Raw genomic sequence first — 27,693 nt, 5'->3', positions numbered from 1 at the left:
GAAGTAATGAGTCATTTCACAGGCACTATCTAGTAAGCACAAAAGTAACACTAAGGAGAGTTTTAATATGTTAGACTAAGAGAATGATTTAAAATCACTTGAAGTCAGTGAGAGTCTTTCCACTGATTGACTTTTGTGAGCATAGAAATAGGGCTGAATTGGTCAGCAATGATGGTCCAAGGCACATTTCAAAATAAAATTCAATTAGGAATGTGGAGATATGCAATCATTGTACCCCTACCATGACAGAAGGAAAGCTACCTCTTCAGTAATCTTTGGTAGAGCTTCACAGATCTATACCTACTTAATACTATACTGCTTGTCAGGGATTTTTTCTCCTTCTTTTGGGACACGTTAATCTGAAGTATTTAAAGCAATCATGGCATGGCCTGAACACAATAGGGGAATGTCCTCCATGACAAATGCCAGGTGCTCCTGCCAGCAGAGTGATTCCCTGACCCTAGGAGCTGGCAGAACAGAACGTCTCAATTGGCTCGGAGGACAGCCAGCTTTCTGAGGAGGCATTTAGTAACTTCCCTAGCCACAAGCAGAAATAAACTTGTGCCATGCACTTAAAATAATAGAAAGAAAAGGCTAGATGGGGACATTAAAAATCTAAAATAAAGCTTCTGCCTGCTTGCTTCTGAATGGTAAGGATAGAACAGATCACTATTACAAGACAGAGGAATACAAATTCCCTAAATTAAAAAGAATATTTAACACAAAGTTATATCCCAGGGCTCTTTTCCCCTACATTTTGTAGCACTGTATTTGTTTCATATTTTGTCTAGTTTTGCTTATTTAAATTTTAAATTAATCTTGAATGGATGTTCTGTTCCTTGGATAACTTCTTGTTCTGGCACACTGTATGTTGCCACTGAGCACTCATTCATTAAATATATGAGTGATCCTGAAAATCTTTAATTGGGTAAGATCCCTGTACTTACCTATGAAATCTTAAGTAGAAATGCAAGGATTTGAAAGAGTGGACCAAACACTCTATAACAGGAAGAGAATGGGTATCACCCTTCTTGCTGCATTAGCATACACTGAGAAGAGCACCAGTGCATTTTGAATGTTACATCATCTAAAAACACATGATAAAACAGAATTGGCTTTAAAATTCAGCCTGAAGTATCTGCATATTTCATATATTGTTATTAGGCTTTAAATGTTCACATGTGAAATCCTGACACCCTTCACTATCTACTGTGTGGCGTCGAGTTTTCACATCTTCAAAGAATCTACCCATTTCTTTTAAAAGCATTTCTTTCTGGCAGAAATAAAGAACCCAGTCCAGCTTCTACTGAAAACTGGATTAGGTTCTGTGATACCAACATCTTCTTCTATGAAAACCACAATCCAAATAGCATTTTATTGATGGTGGGCAAAAATTAGAAAAATAGAAAGAAAAAAACAGGACCTTAAGCACTTATATATCTTGTGCTTTTCCATGAGATTAAAGTTTCTGCATAAAATATATCTGAAAGTGAAACTTTTACTGTTTTGAAAATATTACCCTGCAATTTCAAATAATTGTTCAATAGAGAACATTGTTTATTTGTTTGCTTTAAAGTAGCCTTTCTCTAAAGCTAAAAGTTTTAATAGCATTTACTTGGACTTACTGAAAATTTTCACTTAAACAAATCTGCAAACCCAAGTTTTAATTTCTTGGGCAACTTCAGCATCTGCTTTGTTTATACTAGCAAGTGAAATTGAAAGCAATACATTATCCAGCCTTAAGGGCTTGCTTCTCTTTCTCCTTTCAATTAATCTTGTCTCCAAGGAGTCCTACATTAAAATAAAATAAAATAAAATATCAATACTATTCTTTTTTAATTTCTATGTGTTTAATTATAAGCAGCAATTAATCAATTTTTTTCAATTTCACTTCTTCTTGGGGGCATCTCACTGATAAAGCAAAAATCAACACCAGTGTATTAATCAAATAATCACAAAACTTTGAGGCAAAAAAGTGTTTACCCCATCAAGATTTTAACCTAAAGCTAAGCAAATCCCATCTTTTACTTGAATTATTGGTAGAACTCATTTATTTTTCCTAAAAACATTTTCAGTGTATATATTAAATTTCAATAGCAGAGGGCCAATTTCTCTTTTCAATTACAGTCTCCAACTTCATTAACACCAGTGGAATTGTTTGGATCTAAGTAATGGCAAAAAATTACTCACAGCGTACACCTTTTTTTTCTGACTACTTTCTATTAGAAAAAAGAAAGCTCAGGATTAATCCACAGTGATATTCCCAGTATGATCCTAAAGCCTGGAAAATGCAAATTTCAATCATTTTGACATTGTTGTTGCTATTAAATCCACTTTAAATGGAAGAACATTAGATACTGTCTCTCTTCAACATTTCAATATCAGTGGATCAAATCAAATCACTCTGGATAGGCTTGGATTTTGATCTATGTGCAAGATTACTTAAGAGTCACCCAGATTTTCATTCAAACCCCTTGGTTTCTAAGAATTCTCAGTATATCTGACAAGTTGGCCTTCCTACTCCAATTATTTTTGTGAATATATATAAACTCATCTGACAATGTATTTGACCTCTTTTACATCAGAACTGTCATTAGATTTTTTAGATGCTGTTACAGATATGAAACTCAAGTATTCCAGGAGTTAATTTCAATTTCTAGAATAGTTCTTACTATATTAACCTCTTTTTGTTTGTTTAATCTATTTAATTATTGCCACTCTCTTAATCAGTTCAGATAACTTATTTAACTGCTGCAATCTCTTTACTTATGCACTGGCAAAATACTGTCTATCTACAGACATTAGTCTTTTCTAATTTCTGAAGTTTTTTCTTCTAATCTGTAAACTGATATTTTCCACTGAAAGCTTCAAAAAGCTTTAGTGTATTTCTGCTGCACAGCTAAGTTCTCAAAAAAAATGTAGGGCTGATTTATATTCATTTACCTAAATAAAATACATCTGCCAAATTATTTTACATCGTGCAGTAGTAAATTCATCACTAGAGCAGTAATGAACACCCTTCCAATAAAAAAAGTGTAAACACTGACAACTTCATTATAGCACATTCTGCCACACACCACTTCCCCACACACAGAATCACAGCCTCTAAGAGAAGCTTTGTGCTTCCTGGGAAGGGAATTATTTGTGATGAACTTACTACTTCTACTACTTTTCTTTGCCCTTGTTAATATCTGGATCTCTTACACAAGAACGGCCTTTATTAATATATGTATATTTTGTATGTATAAGATATACACTTATTTATCTGCCTTATTTAGCCTCAACCAGAAAACCTGAATATGTGAAAACATGTATCTGAGTGGCAAGTTACTTGAGAAATTAAAAACTTCATGGTAAACACAAAATAATTGACAGGATTTGATTACAAATATTATAGCCATATTCTTGAAAATGCAGAACTTAAGTCTGATTCATAAATTTCATCACCTCTAATTTGTAAAAAGGCAGCCAGTGAATTATTTTTAATAATTTCTTTTTGATCAAGAGTGATAATTGTTTCTTTTTATCATTACATTTCTAGCTCAGTTTTAAACATGCGGTAATATTTTATGAAAAGATAACTCTACATAATTTTGATTAGTTGTTTTGCTATCTCTGTGAACAAATAACAATCCATAGCTCAATAAGAACTCAAATAATTAAAATCAGTTAACACCTTACTGTGTCAGCAAAGCAGCTGATCACACTATCTTAAAAAATCTGATGTGGAGAAATGTATATTGACAATTACATTTTTAGTAAATCTGACCATAGAGATAAAACTTCAGAATTCTGTAGTTTTATGCAAAAATGAGATTTTCTCTTGATTAAATACTCATATTTCATCTGTTGGAATCCATTACTTTATGCTAATAAGGAGTTTGCTAGAAAAAGTTTTTATGTGCTCTCCAGGGCAAAAAAAATCAAGTTTGACACAATATCAAACACTGCTAAAAACATGTCTGTCAATATTTGATCTTAAAACAATCTCATTAAGAGATGTATACATCTCAGGTATTACAAGGCACACTTTTAAGTATCTTATTAGAACTTTATTAAGCAGCTTATGTGGTACTATTTTAAGGATGAATCTATTGTTTCTTGCAGAAAATTTTCAGCATCTTCATAACTTCCACATCTTTTAAGTCTTACAAAGCATGTTCAAAGTTCTCTAAATCCATGACAAGATTTTTTAAAGCACCTATTCTATTGGGCCTCAGTTTAACAAGCCAACACTAGTACTCAACTAAGGAAATCAATTTAAAATAGCTGTCCAGGGTAGGTATCTACAGAGGTGAAACTGCATAATCATTTTAGTTCACTCTGTTGTGAAATAATTCTACAAATTAAATAAAACAAGTTGCATGTTGCAAACTGCAATAACATCTGTTTACCAACAGGGAGCTGGGCCTGTAATGTCCACCTGTAAGAGAGTTCAGGCTTCTCCCTCTAATTTAAGAGTCATGGAAAGCATGAAAATCATGAAGTCATAAAAGGCAAGAAAGCATACCCATTTTCTTTGCTTTTTAAAGGTGCTGATTGAAGACTTTGATTATAGTATATTTTACCTTTCAAAGTGAAAGTATGATCCTTAAAGCACCAGCTGGACACCAGCGCGTGTTCAAGGTTTGGTCTCCTGTTTGCACTCTGTGCTGCTATGCTGCCTTGAGCAATGCCTGGGAGGCTTCCCCACCTTCTTCCATCTGATTGCTTTGATGGAGAAACACACAGTACTTTACAAATCCTTGTTTCCAATTTTTCTACAAATGAATACTTTTGTGATAAAGCGTTGCAAATCTCATCTTGCCTCCTGCCTTCACCTTCAGTAAAAGAGCTTAGAGCATCTGGACAGCAATCAAGTTCACCAAACCATTCAATGGACATACAACATCATCCTTGCCCATGTCTTGGGTTCTTTAAGAACAAGAGCCCTATCTTATCAAAAGAATGGGCAGACAGCCTCTGGGCTTGGAGCTACAACACAGATGTCCTCTCACTGCACGGCCAGATACACCTTCATTGTGATACATTGGACACTTTGGCCCATGGGATCAAGAGAAGAAGAAAGTAGTGCCCACACCACGTACAGCCCCAAATAATTCCAAATGGAAGCTAAAGAGATTTCCAGAAAAATGCTGTCCCCACTGACTACCATTCCTTTCTTCTTCCTGCAGATCAAAAGACCCCTTCTACCCTCAATCCAGCCATCGGGTTACAGGGATAAATTTTCAGTACTTCTCGTCTGGTCCTTCTAGTAATAGCTGAGCAGCTCTGTACAACTATGTAAGACTCCATAATACTTTTACTTAGAAGGTAACTTTTCACCTAAGAGATTCCATCTGGGATCCTCTGTTTCACAAATGAAGCACAGTCCCTTAATGAACATGAAGACATTCCCTTATTTACCAAGGTCAGCTTTCCCTGAGAAGTTTTACATTTCTTTTCAGCCCTCTGCCCTCCCACAAACAAGCATAGTGTTTCAATTGTAAGGACAGAAACAAGCACCAGACATGCAAGCCTTTTAACATGTTTTATGCTGAACAGTGAAATCATATGACTGCAGAGTAAAACAGCACCTAATTATATGGGTAGTGGTCTTTCATGTTCTGCAGCCAGTGTAATCCTTTATGATTCACTTCAAGAACAAATGCTCTCCTTAAATATAATGTTTAAGTCTGTGTCCTGCCCATTTGAACCGAAGGCATTTCTCTAGCAGCTTGATGCTCCCAGAACAAGAATTTCTTTCCTGTAATAATTCTGTTTCCAGGAAATAACAGGCATCAACATGACATGTAACAGTGGTTGTAATATCAGGCTGTGAAGTGCTGCATGATCACAGAAGCTATTTCTTAACGTCTGGAACAGTTGTTAAAAGTTATCTATCTACTCCACTTTATTTTGTGCATTTCTATATAGCCAACTTGATGCAAAACATTCCTGCACCATGAAGTGAAATGTTAATATTTAATCCTGTTTTCTCCATTCTTGAATCACCTCATATCTCTTAGAGACACATCAGACAGAGCTAACCAAATGTCACAAGCTTCAAATTTCGTTAGTTTTTAAAAGTTATTTCCAGTTTTCTTGTGCACCCATTTCTTATGTAGAAACAAACTCTTCTTCCTATTTTCTTCCTGTTAAATGTCCATTTCCACTGCACTTCTTTTTAAAGATCCCATGTCAGTGGACCTCTGAAAAATTCTCACTTATTTCAAATTACCTGTCACCTGCAGTACAGAACTGACTTCTTTCATTTCTTCCAGAATACTTAGGGATATACTTGTAGTAACCATAAAAAAAAATCCCAAGTGGCAGGAACCCTCTTATGCCCAAGCACACCTTATAAGCAATTAAAAATAAAAAAATATGCAGACGATGAATTTGGCATGAACCGCTGATGCTAAAGGTTGTCTGTAGCATGCTTCTATTTCTGATTAATCCTGTCCACAATGTTAAGTAGTAGAGGAACAAACAAAATTCCACAGTTCCCAGAACCGTTTTGCATAATTTTGGATTTAAGAAAAGACTTCTGATCAGTAACTTCCCGTGATTTTTCCCACTAGAAAATAACTGATACTCATTATCTATGTATTGTGCTACAGCAATAATTTTATGATCTATTATGATCTCTATTACAATCATAATATCTAATGATATTATGATATCTATTATGATCCCCAACATTTTAAAAGACTCTGATTCAGTCTTTCTTTTCTAGACTCCCACTGTTTCATTGCAGGTGAACTTCTATCCCTTAAACTCAATATACTCAATTACACAATACTTAGTATCACATACAACAAACTTGATCACAGTTGAAGACTGATCATCTGCTGTGGTATATCTTTTAATCAGGAATTGTTCAGCCACTCAAAATCACTGCTGTTACTGACCCATCTGTAACATTATTGTTGCAAAGTTTGCATTACTATACTGCACTAACATGCAAAAAAATCAATGCTTCCCATTGGAAAGCTCTAACATTTCAGAGCTGGTCTACCCCACAGAAAACATCAGATATCAGGACTGTGCCGGGCCTCATCAGCATGCAGCCTTGCAGCAAAGAAGGCCAATGGCATACTGAGCTGTATTAACTATAATGCATGCAGTAAGTTCCCCTCTCTTCCCAACACCTGTGACATTGCACCAGGAGTACCCAGTCCTGTTTTGAGCTCTCCAGGACCAGAAATACAGTGATGTATTGGAGCAAGCCACTGCAGAAAGTCACCAAGGCACAAAGAGGACTGCATTACATTATGTACTACAAGAGGCTGAGAGAACAGGGTTTGCTCATCCATAAGCACAGGAGGTGAAATAAAGCTCTCATTTCTGTCTACAGCTGTCTAGTGGAATGCTACAAAGAAGGTGGAGCCAGACCTTTGCAGAAATATACACTTTTAGGACAAGAGATGAAGACAGAAGCTGGAATACAGGTAACTCCAACTGAATATTAGGAAAACCTCTTTTGTCATCAGGTGGTCAAACACTACAAGTTGGTCAGCTGATCCCACAAGTTGTAGAATTTTCATGGAGATATTCAAAACCTAATTTGACACAGACCTGGACATCTGATCCAGATGACCCTGCTTCAGCAGTGGGGTTGGACTAGATGATCTTCAGAGGTTCCTGCCAACGTCAGCTGTACTGTGATCTGAAGCAAGTCATAGCCTAAGCCTCTCAAGACATCATAAAGTAAAATCAGGTCCTGGTCAAGACTGGTGATAGATGTTCTAACCTGAAAAGAAATCAGACTGTTTCCTACACTTCCAAATTTGCTGTGGAAGAAATCCAGCTTCCTTTCACTCTTTTCCAACACATTCCTGTAGGCTTCTGAGCTGTATTTAGCTTCCACAAAAGTCTGCTCTACACAATGATTTTCTAGAATACAATCACCATTTTACCTCTCAAGGTGACAGGAAATGTGGCCACCCAACTTTCAATTCTCCCTGCTGGAACTCTCCAAATCTCTCCTGCTGATTAAAGATGTGGCTATCAGACCACTACTATACAAATAGTTATGGATACCAACCTCCTGATGAACAGCATTCCACAATTTATCTTTCACCTCCCTTACCTAAAACAAATCAACACAAGAGGAATCATTTCAAGCTAGAACTCAAGGAAGACCAAATTTTATACCTGCAGCTACCTAGATAAATCTGAAGCCTTTCTAATAGTGCTAAGTCTACACTGATACAACTGAAATACATGACTTCAAATACTTGAGTATATAATTAATTAAACTTGCATGTATGATAACTTATCTCTGCTAACATGCAAACTTAGGTATTTATGAAAACAGTTATTACAAATCAGTTCCTTCTCAAAAAATGACACACAGAAGTTATATGGGTCCGATATTGCATACCTTTGACAAAAGTTATCAATGTATATTTCAGTTACATGCCCTTTAAACTAATGCCCATATCACTACTAGTTGATTTTGTTTACTTTTATCATGTATAAAATAGACTGCATCCTGGTCTAAAAGTATAATACACATTGAAGTTCACATATGTTCATTGCAATGTTCAAGTCATCACTGCAATTAATTTTGTGCCATTGGGGTTTCACCAAGCAAAAATAATATCCAAGCATTCAATTTTGCTGAATTCAATCTGCTTAATATGCACTTTGCTTGATCATAAAAAAAATAAAACTTCAAATAGGAGTGTAAAATAAACTGTGTTACAGAAAGCCCTTTCCAACAAATGAAGAATAAACAGCAATTAAAACTATGAACTCTTCAAAGCAGGCACTCTTTTTTTTCCCCCTAGGCATTGCATGGTGTGATGCTTTGTCCATACAGTCCAAATAAGGTCTTCCTTAATCATATCAACATGAGATAAAAACACATTATGAAGCAGTGTAATTAAGCTGTGACACATCTCATATCCATTTATGAAATGCACAGAAAATGATAGTAGCCAAAACTATTTAACTGAGACCATTTTTTCCAACAATTTTCTAAGCAAAAGAATCACCAAGGAGACCTGCTACAGCTTCCAGAAACATTCTACACAACAATGCAAGAGCAGGAGTACCGGGTCAGACCAGTGTTTCCTGCATCCCATCTCCAACAATACTCAAAAGTAGCTGCAAGGAACAACATAACAAAAGTGACAGCATATATAATATGCACCCAAAGTCTCCAGCCAATCATGTTCAGTGCAGGAATTTCCTCAAATAGATGTGTATTTAGTTACATTCAGTGGATTACTCTGTCATTAATTTGTCCCATCTCCTCTGGATTTCACAAAAGTTTTTCACACCTTAACACATTTAAAAGACATTACTTCCCCTTACAAGAGCTCAGCATCCCAGATCAACCAAGCACACCACTAAAATACTCATATTAGTAGCAGTAACAGTAGTACTAACAAATCTACCATGTAACCGAGTACCACAGGACAAAACCCCTGCCCTGAGCCCCCAAAATCCTAGAGAGCAAGTATCAGATACAAGATAGGAAACTATTTAGAAGCAGTGAGACGACAGTAGCTAGCATCACAAGAAGTGATATCTTGTTAAAAGGAGCTTGATATTGTCATGCTTTTGTAGGCATTTCAGGGAAGGAACCTCTTGGGAAAAGAGATGAACCCAAAAGGAATCCTAGTCCAAGACTAAGATATTAAACAAATGTGTGTTTGCAAAATAGTAAATGGGCAACAGGGCGGATGTTACAACTTGAAGGAAAACCTTGACAAAGACAAACAGTATGATAGAGCTGGGTAAAGAAGGACTTGAAACTCAGGGCAAGATACTAATATTTCAGAGACCAGAGAAGGGACACTGGGGAGGATATAAAAAGACATGGTCAATGTGACAGTCTGTCACTCTGAAAATGATCTCTGTAAGAGGATTCTGGATAGATAGGACTGGAGAAAGAATATTTCTCAATGGTAATGAGGATGAGCTTTTAACTGAAGAGTAGGCAGGCAAACACATACAGCAGGGATGTAAGGCAGGAAAAGCCTGCAAGACTTTGATGCAGTCTGAATGCAAAGAACTTCAGAATAGAACAAAACAGTTACACTAGGTCAGTGGAAAAAAAAAAATATAGCAGAGAAAGAGCATCCCTTTCCATGATATCCCATGTCAGCATCCAGCAGTCAGCTTCCTGAAGTTGAGTTGCATCATCACCATCACACTTAACAGCTCCTCAGAGACATAATAGGGTAATGCCTGATGCATTTTTGAGCCTGTTCATATTTTGACCTCTAAAACATCCTTTGGCAAGGAATTCCACTATTCAATTGCATGCTACATGGTAGTATGGAAGGGAGCCACACAGTAAAGCCACAAAAACAAAAAACCAAAACAAACAAAAAATTACAACTTCTGTTAAATGTTTTAAAACTGCTTCCTGAGAATTACACAGGATGTTTCCTTTTTCTCATAATATTAAAGTTTGTGAATACTTGTTCTCCAGCTGTCTCCTTGAGGCCTTGCTCAGTCATGTCTTTTCCAAGATGAACTATTTTACTTTATTTAACTCTTCCTCTGACAAAACTCCTTCCATGTATCTCATCAGCCTTTATGCCCTTATCTCAAACTACAGTATCTTTTTGAAATAACAATAACAAAAATACACACAATAGATAGATTTCACACACTGGATTTATGGATTGGCATTCATGTTTTCGGTTTGTTTTTCTGTTTCTTTCCTACTAACAGCAAATAATCTATTTGCCTTTTTAATTGCTATGCTATGAGGAAGAGGTCTGTATCAGTGAGACTGCCAAATTACAGACCTGTCCTAAGAGGCAACATAGCACTGTTAACTTGAAAAGTAGATGGAGGGCTTGTAAAGAACTCTAGGAGAACTGTTTAGACTAAGGGAATCTAAACTAGGCACTAAGGAGACAAAAGAGAAGCAAGACTACATTTTCATTGAGATAGAAATACCATAAGCCTATGAATCACCTGCAAAGAGATGATACTTAAATTATCTTTCCACATAAGATTATGCAAAGATGAAGAGCAGAATAAGGGGGAAAAAAAGGGGGCGGATGAGAGACAACATGTTGCAGAACTCCCACACAAAGCTGGGTAATGACTGACAAAGACCCTCCAAAGGATGCACTGAAGAAGTGATCAAAGTATCTGAAGGCACCAGAAAGATGACATTTGCCAAGAAGTCACAGGGCAAAAAGAACAGGGACATAGTCAACTGCTTTCACAGCTGACTGGCAGGTTGAGAGAATCAAAGCTTAAGATTTAAAGTGCAATTCACAATGATTAAAGTGATTTTTAGAAGTCCGTATCTTGCTTGGAGAGGCAGTCTCAGAAGTAATCCAGTGGAATCACTCCACTTAGTCACACATGCCCCTGCTCTGCCTTGCAGCATGCCCTCAGCACTACTGCCCATCACTGCAATGCACTCTGCACTGTGCCTGTTTCTGCTTCAACAGCATAGAGCCATAGTATGATGCTGAGAAGCTTCTTTACTCATGGGATTGCAATATCCAGAGCCCTTCCTATAGCAACTGAATTTGCCTTATACAGCCCTCTGAGAAGAAGATAATATTGACCTGAGCTAGTATGAATTCCAACTGGAACTGAGTTCTACACAACTTTACAAGGCTCTACCAGGAACTGGGACACAAGTGGAAGGACGGCCCCACTGCTATGGATCTGCATCACCTTTTGTTTCCCATTCCCAGATCAGTTAATCAGGTTTGCCATCTTCTGCCAAGCCTTCTCTAGCCAGAGAAGGAAATTACTGAAAAAATTAACAAGTACAGTTTTCCACCCTGAATTCTCTTCAAAGAATTGGTCCATGAAGTGGGACAGTCTAGAACAAAATTACTCCTTAAAAATTTTTTTTTGATCCTCCTATTCCTGTCTATTTTGCATTCACATCTCCCATGAAAGCTGTTTTGTAGATGAGCTATGTGATTGCACAACAGCCAAAACAAGTAAGAAACTCTATAAACTGACTTGTTTTCCAACAATTACACGTGCACATGCACATACTCACAGATACTTCTATATACCAATCACTTCTGAAAATACAAATGGAAATAACAGTAATGTTCCAAGCCCTCTCTTTTTCATTGCACACAGCTAAGAAAAAGGAAAAAAAAAACAAAACCCACCACCATTCTTACTGATACACTTTAGTTATTAACATTTTCTGTCCCTTTGAAAAAAGATAAATTAATTATAATTAGCTCCCATTTGGACAATTTTGTGTATAGCATTCATATCAGCAATGTGTTGAAAAAAGAGCCAAAATCAACACACACATTTTCTTAAGTGAAGACTTGAATAAAACAAAGCCAGGCACTTGGTTCGTCTTTCATTCCATATGATACACAGCTGCGTCAATCCCATCAGGAAACAGGCAACAGGAAATTCTTAACATTCTGAAGAGAAATCTAAAGATGTGCCTCATCACCCTTCCTCCTGAAAGTGGTTTTCGATTGTCTAAAAGATGTTTATACTAGTTCTAAAATTATTAATTACTTTGTTTAGCTTTTAAGCAGCTATAGGCCTCATTAAGTAGCTAACAAGGAGACAAAAATTTTTTTCTTTTTGTAAGTTGCCTTCACTTTTTCATTTCCTTCATCCCAAAATATAAATTAAGGAAACCTTGACACCTATGGACAAAATCAAAGCCAAGTACTCTAGTTGTTAGAAAATGGTTCTTCATAATGTGCTGCTCCTGTGTTGTTTTTCTAACTATAGCTCTTGCATATATAATTCCATTATACTTTTATAAATCACCATTTTGAAAAATGCTTTTGAACCATTAATATATTTTCCTGGTTAAAATTCTTTGAGATGTTCTTAACAAGAGTCTTAGATAATGAATTTGGGCAAACTCTGGAACAGTCTTTACAGTATTATCATTCTCATTAATTTTCAGAACTACCCACTGTGTTGAGATGATTGTCATGGGCCTAAGACTTCAATTTGGCTAAATATTTTTGCATATATTTCAACATATAAGTAACTAACAGATGTTTAAAATGTAAGTTCACAATCTAGAAATAGTTAAATATTTACTGTAGTATCGTAATTTGGTTTTGCACTAATTTTTATTTTTCTGCTTCTATCTTTAAACACTCTTTTAGACTCTTTTAGAGTCCTGCTTGGCTGTAGGCAAAATGCTTTAAAACAACATTACATGGAAACAAAACGTACTCAATTTAGTAAATACAGCTGTGTTTTTAAAGAAGGAAAAAAAAATAAACACTTAAAGGTACCACAAATTAAAAACAGAGAAAAGAAAAGAAAACATTTAATGCTAGAAATGTTACTTTTACCTAAGGTCCAGCCAGGCTTAATGTAAAACCTTTTAAATTGTTTGCAAAATAAAAGCTGTAAAATTCATGTTTTATTTTTGTTTTAGAAACCTTATACATTCTACTGTCTTACACCATTCCTAGAAGGCTATATTAGATGAAAACAAAATTACTTTCAAAATGTTAATACACAGCATACACAGTATCTTACTTTAGTCCAGATTATTCTTTTTCTCTGCCTTTTTTTTTTTTTGTTATGTTATCTTTGAAGACTGCTTCTGTTTCCATTGTTTCATCCTTAACCATTCACATATCAGAGCAATAAGTATTTCATTACTGGTTTATCTGTCCAGAGGCTTGAGAAGCAGTAACAATTAACCCTCCCTTCACAGTGATTGATACAGGCTTTGCTTTCAATTTGTTCCACTACACAGATCATGAAATTCTGAATGCGATCATCCTTATTGACCTACACTTTCAAACACACGGCTACAATGAGATGAAAGTAATTATTAAAAGGAACACAGGACTACTCAATGCTGAAACAAAGTCTTGAAAAATCTTTTAGATGACCTTCTCATAAAATTAGCATCTTTTGATGTGAAATAAAATTATGGATTTTCTTCATAATCTGGAAATATTCAATGTAAATCTGATCAAGGTACAATATCATTATATCACAAAAGCCCAGTTCTAATGTCACATCAGTTCATATCTGACCCAATAAACAGTAACTTCAACCAGAGTGATCATAGTAGGATCATGCCCTATATATTTTAAAAGTTCCTCTGTCAGCTTTATTTTACACCAGCTCTGTTTGAAATGTTGTGTCGAAAATGACAAGACAGTGATTACTATTCTATTGTAGTCAGTTTCAAAAAGGAAACAGTGTTTCTTTTTAAGATTCTGCACTTCTTGAGGCGCCTAATGTAAATAAGTACAGAGGAAATTCAGACCGCTAAGGAAAAATGAGAAACTCAAGTCAGATTTCCATCATCAGCTGAGATGAACCAAGACCTATACACACCACTGCTGGAGACTTACTGCAGTGGAAAACAAATATTTTTCATAAACCCTTGAAAAATAACCCCACAAAATATTAATTTCTTTTAACTGATACATTTTTAAAAATTAAATAGGATTGGTAGGTGAGCAGTAATGATAGAACTATTTAAAAAATGGGATGCAGTCAAAGAAAATCAGGATAGCAAACTGTGCAGAAGGATGTTCTTACAGGCCCGAGGCTCTAATCACAAAACAAAGTGATGGAGATGAACCAATACTGCATGGATTAGCAATGAATTATTTTGAACTATAATCATGTGCCAGCACAAAGGGGAGGTAAAAAACTAGCCATTACTCACAAGCTGATCTGCAGATACGAATAAAAAAAAAAGTGAAAAAGGGAAAAATTTATATGCTAAACTGAGTCAGGAGAATAATGAAAATCTAAAATGTTGTTACACTTCAAGTAACATCATATTTAATGTCTTTCATGTACTGTATAATGTTGAGTATTTACACAATACAGTCTGTAAGACACTAGGGCTAAAGCAGGGTTAAATTGGATAACTCTTCTGTAAATTAGTACTGCATAATAATATGCGCTGAAAAATATCCTAAAGATGAGTTAGTTTTAAAATAGTACACATGGGCACTAATTTCTCCCACTGTAAAACCGCAGGAAATATGTATATATAAGTATATATATATACACACTCATAGAGACTAGTACAGGTATAAGAAATGTGTAAATGCACATACACACTTATGTATACACAGGCATATATAATAAGGGATTTAATTTTCATTAGTCCATCTGAAAGCTAAGCATCACCATCTCAAGATTCAGTGTTAGTTTTCCCTTCAGGAGAGGAAAATGTTAGAAACAATTTTGTGAGAAAAGAAAAATCAAAACTGCTATCCACAAAGATTCCTGAGATTCTTATGAACAGACTGTTTAAATGAAGAGCACTTTAATCAGTAGAGGAATCCTCACGTTTCTAATGTCTTGCTGTGCATTCTGCAGGTTATAGTAGCAGCTGGTAGAGGTCATATATCTTTTGTGAGCATCCCAAAAAGGCTCACTGCCAGACTGTTAAATTATGAATAAGCAATGAACAAAAGAATGCAGATACGGTGGTGACAAGATAATCCAAGCAAATTTATCTATGACAAATTTCACAGGATTAACAAATTACATTTACACAGAACAATAAAAATGTGGGGGGAAAAAAAAGATTAAAAAAAAAAAAAAAAGAAAAAAAGAAAAAAAGATGAGCTTACTTTTCCCTCACAGCATTAGAGGGAAAGAAAACCTCCATTCCAGTACACGTATTTACATTTAACTTTAGGTAAAGTAAGACATAGCTTGCTGAAGATCAACAACTAGCATTATTTCCTCTCAAGCAAATACATATTCTGTGTCTATCTAATATACAACATATGCTTGCACTTTTCAGTATACTTGTATATTAGTCAGTTGAAAATCCTTTAAAGTTCTTCTCACAATTAGTAAGAAGCAGAATAAATACTGAAGAATTCTAATTTTGCTTTTCAGGCGAAGTATCTTTCCATTCTCTGTCAATTAAAACACACTTTTTCCCTTAATCACTTTGGGGTTTGTTCCTATTTGAATTGAATAAATATTGCAATACATGATAATTACTATAAGAAACAAAAAAGTAATGAATAAAACTTAAATATCTTTTTTTTGCACTAGTAGCATAATAAACAATTTTTTTAAAAATCACTCCTAAAGGAATTCTAAATCCACAATCTAAATAGTGGCTGCTCCTAAAGATAGACATTCAGTGTGTCAAATAATTTTGGGGGAAAGGAGATTTGCAATGTTTGCTACATCCTGCGGTCTCCTGTTCTGGTTTTTGGAAGTGATGCAAAAAATTTTAAATACTACCCTTAAAAAGCATGGAATAACAGCTTCAAAACTGCAGTTCTGTAGAGAAGCATTTTTCTTTCTATTAAAAAAGGAATAAAAAGAAAGACAGTATCTCTTAGTTTGGAAATTTGAGTGTAAGTGGAGTGATTGATAACAGAAACAGCATATATGTTTGACAGATCTGGAATCAGCTGTATCTTTTCTATCATGCTTCTCATCTGAAGTCTATTTTCTGTCACCTCCATTTATTTCCTGTTGTTTGTTAATCTGAAACAGTTGCTTAGTAAAAACAGATCTTGAATAAATATGGACCTTCTGAAATCATATGTATCATTTATGTATCAAAGATATGTTCTGGTTACAGAGCACTGCCTACAAACAGGAAACCTCACTATTAAAGTGAACATCCAATTAATTAAGATACTGTAGTAAACTACTTGGATCCTGCAAACAACTACTTGAGTACCATTTATCTACCTCATTCAGCCAATGAAAAAAATTACTGTACTTTTGATTTTTCACAAGAAATGCAAGTTTCGTTGTAAAACTGAACAGCAGCTCAGAAAGAATGAATAGATAAATTTGTACAAAATACTTGTTTCTCTTTTTATGTTCATCTTCTATTTGTTACTTAGCAAGAGAAATCGGGTTTGTTTTTTAAAATGCAGTTCTTTTCAAGAACCTCCTGTCCATACTGTTAGCAATTTATGCAAAGGTGAAGCAAACATGCCAATCCTACATCTAACTATAGTCAGACAAATAAAATCAGCTACTTTTTTTTTCAGCTGTGAAGGTTGAAGGATAAGTACCACTGGCAGCTATTCTCTTTTTTTAATACTTTTTTCCTTTTTTAATCCTGCTGCCAGTGCTGTACACATTCAGTCGCTCTTTCTACTGACCTCAACCTTGACCTGTGAAAACTGCCCACTTACATTTTTTTCCCACAAAGTAACAAATTCTGCCTCCCATCATCTCTAAGAAAAAACAGGTTTTTAACAAATATCCTTCTAAAATTTGGTATACTATACTTTTGCTAAATGAATTACAGCTTTGGCACCTAACTCATACAAGCCTAGGTTGTGAGTAAACTGATTGCAAATGTGACTTTGCACATGACTTTCAAATATGACATTTCAGCAAGAGGGAAAGAAAATCCCTTTCTCCCCTCCCTATTCTAATATGTAAGTATAGAGTTCTGATATATAATTATACAGTTCTGTGCCTATATTTCAACAAAACTATAACCCTTTAGGATTTCATCCAAAATGACTGTTCAAAGACTATTCATTACACAATAAAATTCAGTTTAAAACAATTAATACCTAATGAAGCCTGTTCTAAATTTCTGTTGGAGACAAAATTCCCAGGCAAGTATTTTAAAGGGAGCTTATAGGATTTAGGAACCCATATTTCACTAAAATGCAGTATGTGTTGAATGCCTAAATCCAATAGGCTCTTCAGAAAATCCAAGCCCCTGGGACATTATCATAGATTATGTACATACATATTATTCAGACTATATCCCCTAAGTTCACTATATACATATGTAAACCTAACATGCCTGCAGGTAATGGAACAGTACTTTTCCACTTAAATTATTTAACATAAGTGTTGAACTTCTATTATATATCAAGCTAACAGCTAATTTTAAATTGCAATCAAGCCATTCTCTGAAAGCACTTTATTTCAGTGGAGGTTTTGCCTGTAAAAGAAATGTAAATCCCTCTAATGAAGGCAGTGTAATCTTTGAATACACAGTCAAAATGGGGGCTGGAATTTTACTCCTAATGCTAACATTGACATCTTTTGCCACTTCTGCTAGTTCTCAAAAATCTTTTGTGTGTAACTATCTCATCAGTAAAACATGTAGAACAGCGTTTTCAGACCTTTCGACGCACGCTAAGCCAAATAAAGAAACATATCTACAGAAATACTCAGTATTAATATTAAAGTCTTCTTCAGACATTGGATGACATCAATCAGAAGTTCTCCGGAACAGACAAATGACATAACACGACAGAAGAGTCCAAAGTCCAAAATGCAACATATAAGAAAGGCTGGGAAAATAGCCTGTAAGAAAATCTTCAAAACTCTGCTTTCAGTAACCCGTTTCAAATTCTTTCTAACATATCACTTGTTCTTTAATGTGCCTGGCTCTTGCCTGCGCATAGAGTGCCGGGTAAGGGCTGGCATAACTCTCAGTATCTAGCTGCAGCAGGCTGAGATCAGGATCTCCTTGAGAATCACTCCATTTTCACTTGACAATCTCAAGACTTTCGCATTTTATAATAACACACAGAAGCAAAGTTCACTCCTCCTCTCCCTAAGTATATTTGTCATTGCAATCTCTCTGAGAACAAATTCACATCTATTAAATTATATGTTAAAAATACTTTTATCCTTGCTTGTGATTCTCTGTAGTATACTTTAATTGTGTACGTAATTTCATTTGGGACTTTTCTTACAATTAAGGTACAACTTGAACTCAATATTCTCCCAAAGACAGGGTCCAGTTCTGCCAAGTTACAGACACAAATACTATCCTACCCTTACTGTACCTTCTTTGTCCTGTGTAATATACTTCTGTGGCATACAAAATTAACGAATATTTGTACTACTCAAAGTCCTGTTCAAATGAATGGCACAACGGTCCTATTCATTTGACTAGGACTTTGTGTATTGCAAAACCACTGCTCGAGCTAGTCACAGAACAATGCTCTAGTCATATAAGACATGGCAGCAACTATTATGTTCTTACTATGGCACATCTTCTTATGCAGCAAAATACAATATTATTACAAATCATCCCTATTATGCAAAGTCCTATTAAACAAAAAGTCACACACCTCATTCGCACTAATAGGATTTTGTATGTTTAAGATAGCATACAGTAGCCTTATAAATATTACATAGAAAGAAATTGCCTCTTCTGAAAAAATGTAATTCTTTTGAAATGAAATTTCAAAACATTTCCTCTCATGGCCATAAATCTTTGGCAGCTTCTTAAAAAAAAAAGTCAAACATTAAGCATAAGCAAATGACCCAAAGAAACAAATGACTGGGGTGAAAATGCAGTCTTTACTATGTACCTTAAAAATATCCTGTGTTAAAAATATATAAACAAATTTCTAGGGTGACATCCTGCAGAACAAGTTTGTTTGATTCATTTCAAAACATGCTATGACTGTGCTGACGCGACTATGCTGAAAACACAAGATGAGGTGCTTTTACACCTGCAAGAGCTACTACTGATAATAATAAAAAATTGATCTGATGAACTAACTGAATGTAAGGTTTCTTCACATGAGATGAGATGAGATTTCAGGAAATGGTTTCATAACAGTAAACAGTTACTTAATTGCTATCAAATGAACTTCTGCCACGTTGGTTAAATGGCTTCATTCTACTGACCTCGGTGCGAGAAGAATCATTCCAAAAATGTTATAAAATGGTAACAGGTAGTTTTAATGATCATTATCAGTTATCAAAATTCTTATCTTAGAATATATTTTCCAATAAAGAGGGTATTATTATAAAGATAATTTTATAAAACAAAAAGATTTAAAGTACTCTTTACTTTTTAGGAAGTATGCTGATGAAGCGGATGCCTAGAATGCCAGTCTTCAACAACTGTTTTACATCACTCTTGCAGTAAAATTCCCATCTGGGCTGGCAACTTGTGTGCCAAGTTTCAAACAAATGTGATTTGAAATTGCCAGTATATTAGACTCTGAAATTCAAGTGAGATGCTAATAAAACAAGATGGATACTGACAATAGATCTTCATAATCTCTTAAATATACCTATGGTTGCAGGTGTTGTATTAATCTGTTAACAAAATTCTCTAATTATTTGTAACTTACTTATAGTACAGCATTAGAATATAATGCCATCAAATTGTTAGAAAACAAGCTAACCGGATATAGTTTGTAAGAAAAAAACAGTTGTGGTGTAAAGAGTGTAGAAATGGTGCTGCAGACAAAATCTTGTTATTCAGAATCCCATTAGTTACTGAAAATACCTAATATAAGTTTTGTTGATCAATACCCTCATGTAAGCTCTAAATAATGTATGATTCCAGTGGAGAAAAATGTAGCAAATCAAATATGGTGGGAAAATGTTTCAAATTATGAAGAGTAGTATGACTGCTAATCCATAAATCAGAAATCAGAAAGATTGTTGTAATGTGGGAGGGCTCTATTTAATAAAGGTCATTATAACTCCTGGCTCTAGAGCTATAAGATCTAATATCCTCTCTGGTAGCTCTATGATATGCCCATGCATTACTGTTCTTGGTGACAGTCTGTTGCCTTGGAAATATTTCATTATTTCAGTTTTTCCATTTGTAGACCCTTGGCCTTGTGATATGAAGGCCACCCTATTTCATATTTTCGATTATCATTTAAGCAATCTTCTGGAGCTATTTATATAAAAGCAAGTGTTAGACAATGCATATCATCATTTATCACTGCTATGTTTAAACTCATGCTCTAGAAAAAATGCCGAAATAAAGGTTTTTTTTCTCTTTCACTTTAAACCAATAGCACTCTAATATTATGATATGCTATACAAATCAATGCTGGCATATCATATGCATGACACTTCTGTCTATTTCATTTTCTTGGGTGTATATCCACACAGTTCAAAAAATGAAACTGTTGCTGTAACTGTAAAATTTGCTAGCAATCACAGTTTAAAAGAAAACCAAACAAATATAAGTGTGTAACTTTTCATATATCCTTTTAAGAACCTAAACAGGTGAAAAAAGTTTCAAAGCTATTCAAGTGCCTGGTTACATGAGAGACTACTACTTTTTACAACTGTTTTGTAAGCACATTTTCTGCTTGAAAAAATGTAACACAATCTACCCAAATACTTGTGGTAGTGAAGATTAAAAAAACAATGTACACAAAGTTAATTTAGAGGATTCTTAATCTTAAGAACTAGTTTACTGAAGTAGTAGCTAAGAAACTGCGAAACTCTTTCAGTAAGTGCTATGTTCCTGTGTGTCAAATATCTTGGCTCACACAGATGACAGGATGTGTACAGAGACAGTTAAAATAGTTACATGCAAGATTTCATGAGCACATTACACAACTTTCAATAAAATGTACATGAGTATCTGTTTATTGAAGCACTGATCGATTTACTCCAAAACTTTTAAGGGATAAACAGATCACCATTATTTCTGCTACAAAAAATATCATCAACTTCTACATGCAATACTCATACCTAAACTGTCCAGAGCACTGTACAGAGTGATAACAAAGTGAACCCTAAGGGCAAAAAACAACTTCTTGGACACTAGGCCAAGTTTGTGGTTATTAGTGTTCTCAGAATTTAGACTACCTTTTTCCCCTGAAATGATTACACCTCCTACTCCCTACAGGGAAAAACTACTCCGATCCAACCTTTAAAATGACAGCATCAGAGCTGAACAAGAAGATGCTATTAAAGGGCATTAAATTAAATACAGTATATCCTCCTACAACTTCAATCAGAATTTCAGACCAAGTGTTATTTAGTTCAGCTCTCAAGTGGAGCAGAATAACAAATCGCGCACTTTGATTTACCTTCTCCGAATGCCAAATGGAGACAGGTGATAAAGAAAGCACTCATGCACAGGCTATGAAGTTTCCCCTAGAAATTAATTCTATCTTCAAGATTCCTATCTCAGAGAAATTCCCAAAATGGCACACAAATATGCTTCTGCTGGAGAGATTACTGAAGCTATCCTGGCAAATACACTTAGCACTAATATAGTAACATTCTCAGAAAGAAGACAGCAGAATTGTTTGGTGGGGGGGGGACAGGACTTATTCATACGAATTGTTTTTCCAACAAAGAACTCTGTAGGAGAAAAACCTGCTGCTTTAAGTGTTATTAACACAGTAGAAACACCTCTGCAGCCACTGAAATTAAGATTTTTAAAAAAAAATGTTTGTAGTTGAAAATGAAAATCTGTAGTTAAGTCATTGACTTCTAAGGATGCACTCTTTCTTCTTTACGTGAATCTCCTAATTTTGCTACATATTAATATAGCCCTGTCAAAGCGCAACAGTTAATACTAATGCATCTAAGACAAGCACACTAACACTTCAGTGGTGAATAGGAAGTATACGGGGTTTTTACACCGGGCAGACTGCTTTCTCAGGAAAAATGGCACAACTATTTAGACAAAATCGTGGGGTTTGGAAGTTGTACTAGAAATGCTGATCATTCTAAAATATGCAAGTATGAAATTAAGGCTAAAGTACTTTTGTTTAAATATTTTTCAGACTTATTTGTGCTGTGAAATATAAACCAACTAACACATGATCCAGCTACTTTTAAAGGCTATCTAAATGTTGATTTCCATTTTTCCAACTAGCCAGGAACCTTCCTCACCCCTCACACTCAAGTCCACTTGTAACGCTGAAGGGGCGGGAGGGAATGAGCCCACCCCAAACCCTCTGGCTGCTCTTCTTCTGGGCATATATCTCGTCGCAGTGTAGCAATGGAGCTTTGAATACTTTTGTAAGAATCACAAAGTAACATCACATGAACTTGTACTCTTGTCTCCTACTAGTCACTTCTAGAAAGATTCACTTTACTAGAACAAATCCGCTACGGGCAATTCGTGTCACCAGCAGAGCAGATTAATCACAAGCACTCTCTCACAACAAAAGTACATGGGGCAGGCGGCGGGCCGGGAACCAAGCGGGGGGGTAGCGAGATCACCCCCCGCCTCCCTCCCCGGATCCCGCGCACCGCCTCCCCGCCTCCCCGCCCGCCCGCGCACCGGCTCCGCTCTGCCCACCGCGGGGGCGCCGGCACCCGCGGCCCGCTCGGCGGCGGTGGGGCGGGGGGCCGGCCCGGGCAGCCCCGCGGGCGCAGCTGGCGGCGCGCCCCCCCGCTCCGGCCTAGCCGCACTTGAACCGCACCGGCGGGGCCGGCCCCTCCGCCCGGAACGCCGGGCCTGGCGCGGCGCCCCAGGGCCTCCGAGCGGCGGGGGCCGCCCGGGGGGGGCCTTCCGCCCCCCGCTCACACAAACACACACACACACACGCCCGCTCCACAACGCGCCCCGCCAAGCACCGGCTCCGGCAGCCGCGGCGGTGCGGCCACCGGAGCGGGGCCGCTGCTGCGCGGCTTGTTCTGAGTGTGTGCGTGTGTGTGTGTGTGCGTGTGTGTGTGCGTGTGTGTGTGCGTGCGGCTGGCGGTGCGCACTAGGAGGAACTCACGGTGCCCGGCTGTGCGAGCAGCGGGTGCCGGCGGCAGGTCCCCCCACCCCGGCATGGCAGCCAGCCCCGGCCCCCAGCGCCGGCGGCTCGGCCCGGCCCGGCGCTGCTGCGGCGGCGGCTGCTGCTGCTGCTGCTGCTGCTGCTGCTGCAGGTTCAATAAAGAGAAAGTGTTACCGTTCTCGCCTGGAAGGATCCTGCTGAAAGCTTGGCTTGGTGGGCGCCATCTTCCTGGGATTTTTTTTTTTTTCTCCTCTCTCCCTTACTTTTCCCCCTCCTGATGGTGTGTGTTGTGTGTCTAGCAGCAGCAGCGGCGGCAGCAATGGCCCCAGTTAGCCAGACAGGCTAAGGAAAAGTACTGAGGCCAAAGCATCGCGGGCTCCCACTCCTCCGCGCAGTCCTGGTGCAGGTTGCTTGCTCGCTTGCTTGCTAGCGCTGCTGCTGCCGCTGCCGCCGTCCATAAGCCGAGGAGCGGAGGGAGCCGGGGCCCCGCCGGCCCCAGAGACATGCCCAGCGCAGGCAGCGGCGGCGGCCGGCGGCGGCGGCGGGAAGAGCTAGCCGCGGCGCAGCCCCGGCGGGCAGCCCGGCCGCTGGCATCGCCCGGCAGGTGCGGCACACGCACACACACACACTCACACACACGCACGCACACGCACTCTCTCGCACACTCGCACACACACCCCCGCGCCCGCGGGCCGGGCTACGCGGGGTGCCAGGCCATCGGGCCAGCGGGGCGGGGGCGGGGGAGGGAAGGAGGGGTGTCAGGGATCTCCAGGCTTGACCGCTGTGAAAGTATTTCTGGGCATTTTCCAGCTGCTTTCCCAGCTCCGCTCCCGCTCTGCGTGCAGGGGACACAGCCTCTGCTGCCGGCGCAACAACGCCACTCAGTTGCAGTTTCGCACACTTTCTTCCTCTGGAGTCTGGGCTCCAGCAGGGAAGAGGAGCAGAGGGAGGCAGGGACTCTCTCTTCAACTCCGCGGGCGCAGAAGCGCGGCGGGAACACACCGGGCGCAAGCAGCCTGTCACCCGTGGGCTTCCACGGTGGAGGACGGGCTCGGGCGGGAGCCGCCGGCCGGGGGATGCAAGGGCCCTGCGACCCACAGGGCCGTACGCGGGTGTGCCCGGAGCCAGCCGGGCCGGGCCGGGCCGGGGGAACCCCGCGCACCCCCCAGGCACCTCCGAGAACGTGCCCGCACGGCCTGAGAGTGGGCATCGGGTACTAGCGGGACAAAAAGGCGTAATGCTGGAAAGGTGAACTGAGAGTGATGACCCGCTTTGTTGGGAAGGGTGTAGCACTTCACGCTGTTTTATTGGAGATTATGAAACTAATCATGAAGTAAAGGAGCGGGGAAAAGAAACCGCTACCTTAATCGTTCCTTCCAGGACACCGGGAGAATCCGAGCGCTACTAGCCCTTGTAGAAGAAATCACTCGTTCTCTAAAAGCTTTCCATCTCCAAGGTAACTTTGTGGCTAGTCTGCTGCTCCCTTGGAAGTACAGCTGCCTGGGCCTGATCCTGCTCCCTCGGAAAATCCAACGGGCTTCCTTGGGGAAAGGGGCAAGCCCCGAAGGTCGGGCGCATTTATTCAAGAGAAACGCTTCCACGACTACTCCAAAAGTTTTTTGGGGGGAGGGGAGGAGGCTGGGGGCCAAGAGCATGTGCGAGCCTCAGGGCAGAGCCAAGGGGAAGAAGTTAACAAAACACCTGGAAGTTTGACGCACCGGGGGACCGGAGGATTTCTTCCCGCCGGAGGCAACCGAGCCGGCGTAACTTTGCGCGGGGCGGCGCGGGCGGCCCACGCGCAGCCCGGGGCTGGGGACACGGCCGCGGTTCGTGGGCACCGCCGCCCGCTGCGCACGTGCGGCCTTCGCGCGGCCGTTGCGCACGTGCGCAGCCGGGGGCGGCCGCCTGGCCTCGGGAGCCGCGAGCCCGCGGCGGGACCGGGCGGGCAGGGCCGCGCTGCGCTCCGGGCGGCGGGAGGCGGCGGGGCTGCAAGGTGGGGACGGAGGGCTGCGGGGAGGGGGGGCTGCCTGCAAAGCAGCAGATGCCGTTCCCGGCCGGCAATCCTGTCTCCTCGCCTCCGAAATGGAGAAAAAAAAAAAAAAAAAAAAAAAAAAAAGAAGTTAACAGGTGTCTCCTCGGCTGTGGCAATAGCGTAAGGAGGTGTCGTGTCTGCTGTATTTTAAGCGTTTTCAGAAAGCACGGAGAAAAATCGTTCGACATAAACCACGCTGTTTCATCCATAATATACAGTGAAAATTTGGAATAAGTGCATAAATGTTTTCCCTCGTAGGTTAGTGTGCGAGACATCCAGACTGATCTGGATTCCTGGTAGTAAGAGTACTTGAATATCTAGTAAGCACTATTTAGATTAGAGGTGTTAGTAGTTTGTCAGAGAAGTACTGCTTTTATAACTTCTTCCTGATTACAGACTGATATAACCAAACTATTAAATGCGAAGTACTAAAAAAATTGTATGCTGCCTTGTCTACATAATTCTGTTTAACTTAAAGTCTCCAGAGGTCTCTTTCATTTGTCTAAAAGCCAATCTGACATTTCTGACCCTTGACTTCCCCACTTCACAGACTAAACTATTGTGATTGCTGCCTGTACTTCCTCGTTAAAGTGTCCGTCAGTTTCCATTGTAATTTAAATATTTTATAAGTGACAAAAATCAAATCATACAGAAACCATGAAAATAAATAAACTTTAATCCATTCTTTATAACTCTCACATTCAATACTTTTTCTCTTTTTTCTTTCTTTTTTTTCTCTTTTTTTTTTTTTTTTTTTTTTTTTAGTTTATGAAGGATTGGTGTGTTTGCTTGAGCAAAACAAGACTCCTGCTTAGTTTCCAATGTTTCTTAGCTAAGAACGTCCTTAGGTATCATCAGGGATTATTTCAGGAGTATCAGCTCCCTATTAATTCTCATTTGATAAAGCCTACAAAAGTTACCATCGAACGTTTTTTATCACAGGCATCAAAACTATGGGAAGCAACACAAAAGTTGCTGAAGGACAAAGCAGGAAATGGTCAGTTATCTAAATCTGGCTCCTAAACCAATTAAGTTTGAAATGTTATGCTGAAACTTCCTTTTTTTTTTTTTTTTTCTTTTACATCGTAGGGATGTTTAGTTTGGACATTTAAGATTACACAGCATTTTTCTCGGTATTTAATTTATTGCAATAGTGGAAAGCGAGATACTCGGGACAGTGCCATTTTTACTTCATTTAGAGAAATGTAAATGTTTTGTTCCGATTTCAGTAGATCTGTTGTCATCTACTTTTTTTTGAGGATTCGGCTTCGGTTATAAGCTTATGATAAAGCAAACTAACAGATTCAGATTTCATGTTTAGAAACATAAAGAAATGTCAGGTAATTAATTAAGCTTCATGTTAGTATCAGCATATATCGATGAATTGTTAGGGCGAATGGGGAACGTCTTTAAACTTCCTTATGACTTACTGCCAACTTTCTACGCTTTGCTTCCTAAAGGCGCTCTCTGTGAATTTCCTGCATTTGCATTAGAATGCTTTTAAGATGAAAAAAATAACAGTGCTGAGCATACTTAGGGTTTCGGCTATATTTCCCTGTAGTAACAGGTGACATGCTAAAACTGTTAAAACTACAATGTGGAATTGCAAGTGTGCAACCCCAAGTGAAAATTGTTCTCTTTCTTGGTTGAAAGAAAATTATCAATCAGCATACCATGATCAATTATCCCCCTGGCTGCCACACACTGGGATTTGCACAAGGCATTGACATTGAGAAATTCCTCTTTAGAAAGGATGAGCGGACGGGATCCCAAACTTTGCAGCAGCCAAGCTAAGATGCCGGGGTCTCACTTTTTTTTCTTTTTTTCTTTTTTCCTTTTTTTCTTTTTTTCTTTTTTTCTTTTTTTTTCTATTGTTGCTTTACAGCTCATCCAAGACAAAACTAGGAGATTGTGTTTACTTCTCAGTGCATTTTAAAAGATGCTGTATTAAAAAAAAAAACAAACAGAAAAAGAAAAAAACACCCTCCCTTCCAACCAAGCTCTCCCCCCACCCCGCAACAAACAGAAAGGAGAGACCAAAAAAAAAAAAAAAAAAGGAAAACAAAGAAACACAAAAGCACAAAGAAAAAGCAAGTGAGGGAGCCTCAAGAAGAGCCGCACACCCCTCTCCCAACTCGGTGCTCACCGTTGTTGGTAGGAGGTGATGCCCTGGACGTTTTGCGGGTTGCCGTTGGCCGCGGCGCCGGCTCGCCCCATGCCCGGCGCCGCCGGCACCCCCCCGGCCGCCCCGCCGGCCGCCGCCGCCGTCACCTGCACGCTGAAATC

At 38.7% G+C, this 27,693-nt stretch overlaps 1 protein-coding gene across 2 annotated transcripts in view; it reads right to left on the bottom strand.

Moving 5' to 3' along the window:
• NPAS3 (neuronal PAS domain protein 3) overlaps positions 1-23,798 on the bottom strand; it is a 599,417-nt gene extending 575,619 nt beyond the window's left edge. For both annotated transcript variants that reach the window (XM_069017784.1, XM_069017790.1), the window contains exon 1: positions 23,550-23,798. In XM_069017784.1, coding sequence (XP_068873885.1) covers positions 23,550-23,599 — 50 coding nt within the window. In that variant the 5' untranslated portion in view covers positions 23,600-23,798. The remainder of the gene's footprint in view (positions 1-23,549) is intronic.
• Positions 23,799-27,693: the final 3,895 nt, after the last annotated feature.

Source organism: Aphelocoma coerulescens, chromosome 5, assembly GCF_041296385.1.
Source record: "Aphelocoma coerulescens isolate FSJ_1873_10779 chromosome 5, UR_Acoe_1.0, whole genome shotgun sequence".
NCBI lineage: Eukaryota > Metazoa > Chordata > Aves > Passeriformes > Corvidae > Aphelocoma > Aphelocoma coerulescens.
The sequence above is the reverse complement of the archived record's forward strand: the minus strand, read 5'-3'. Positions and strand labels throughout refer to the sequence as shown.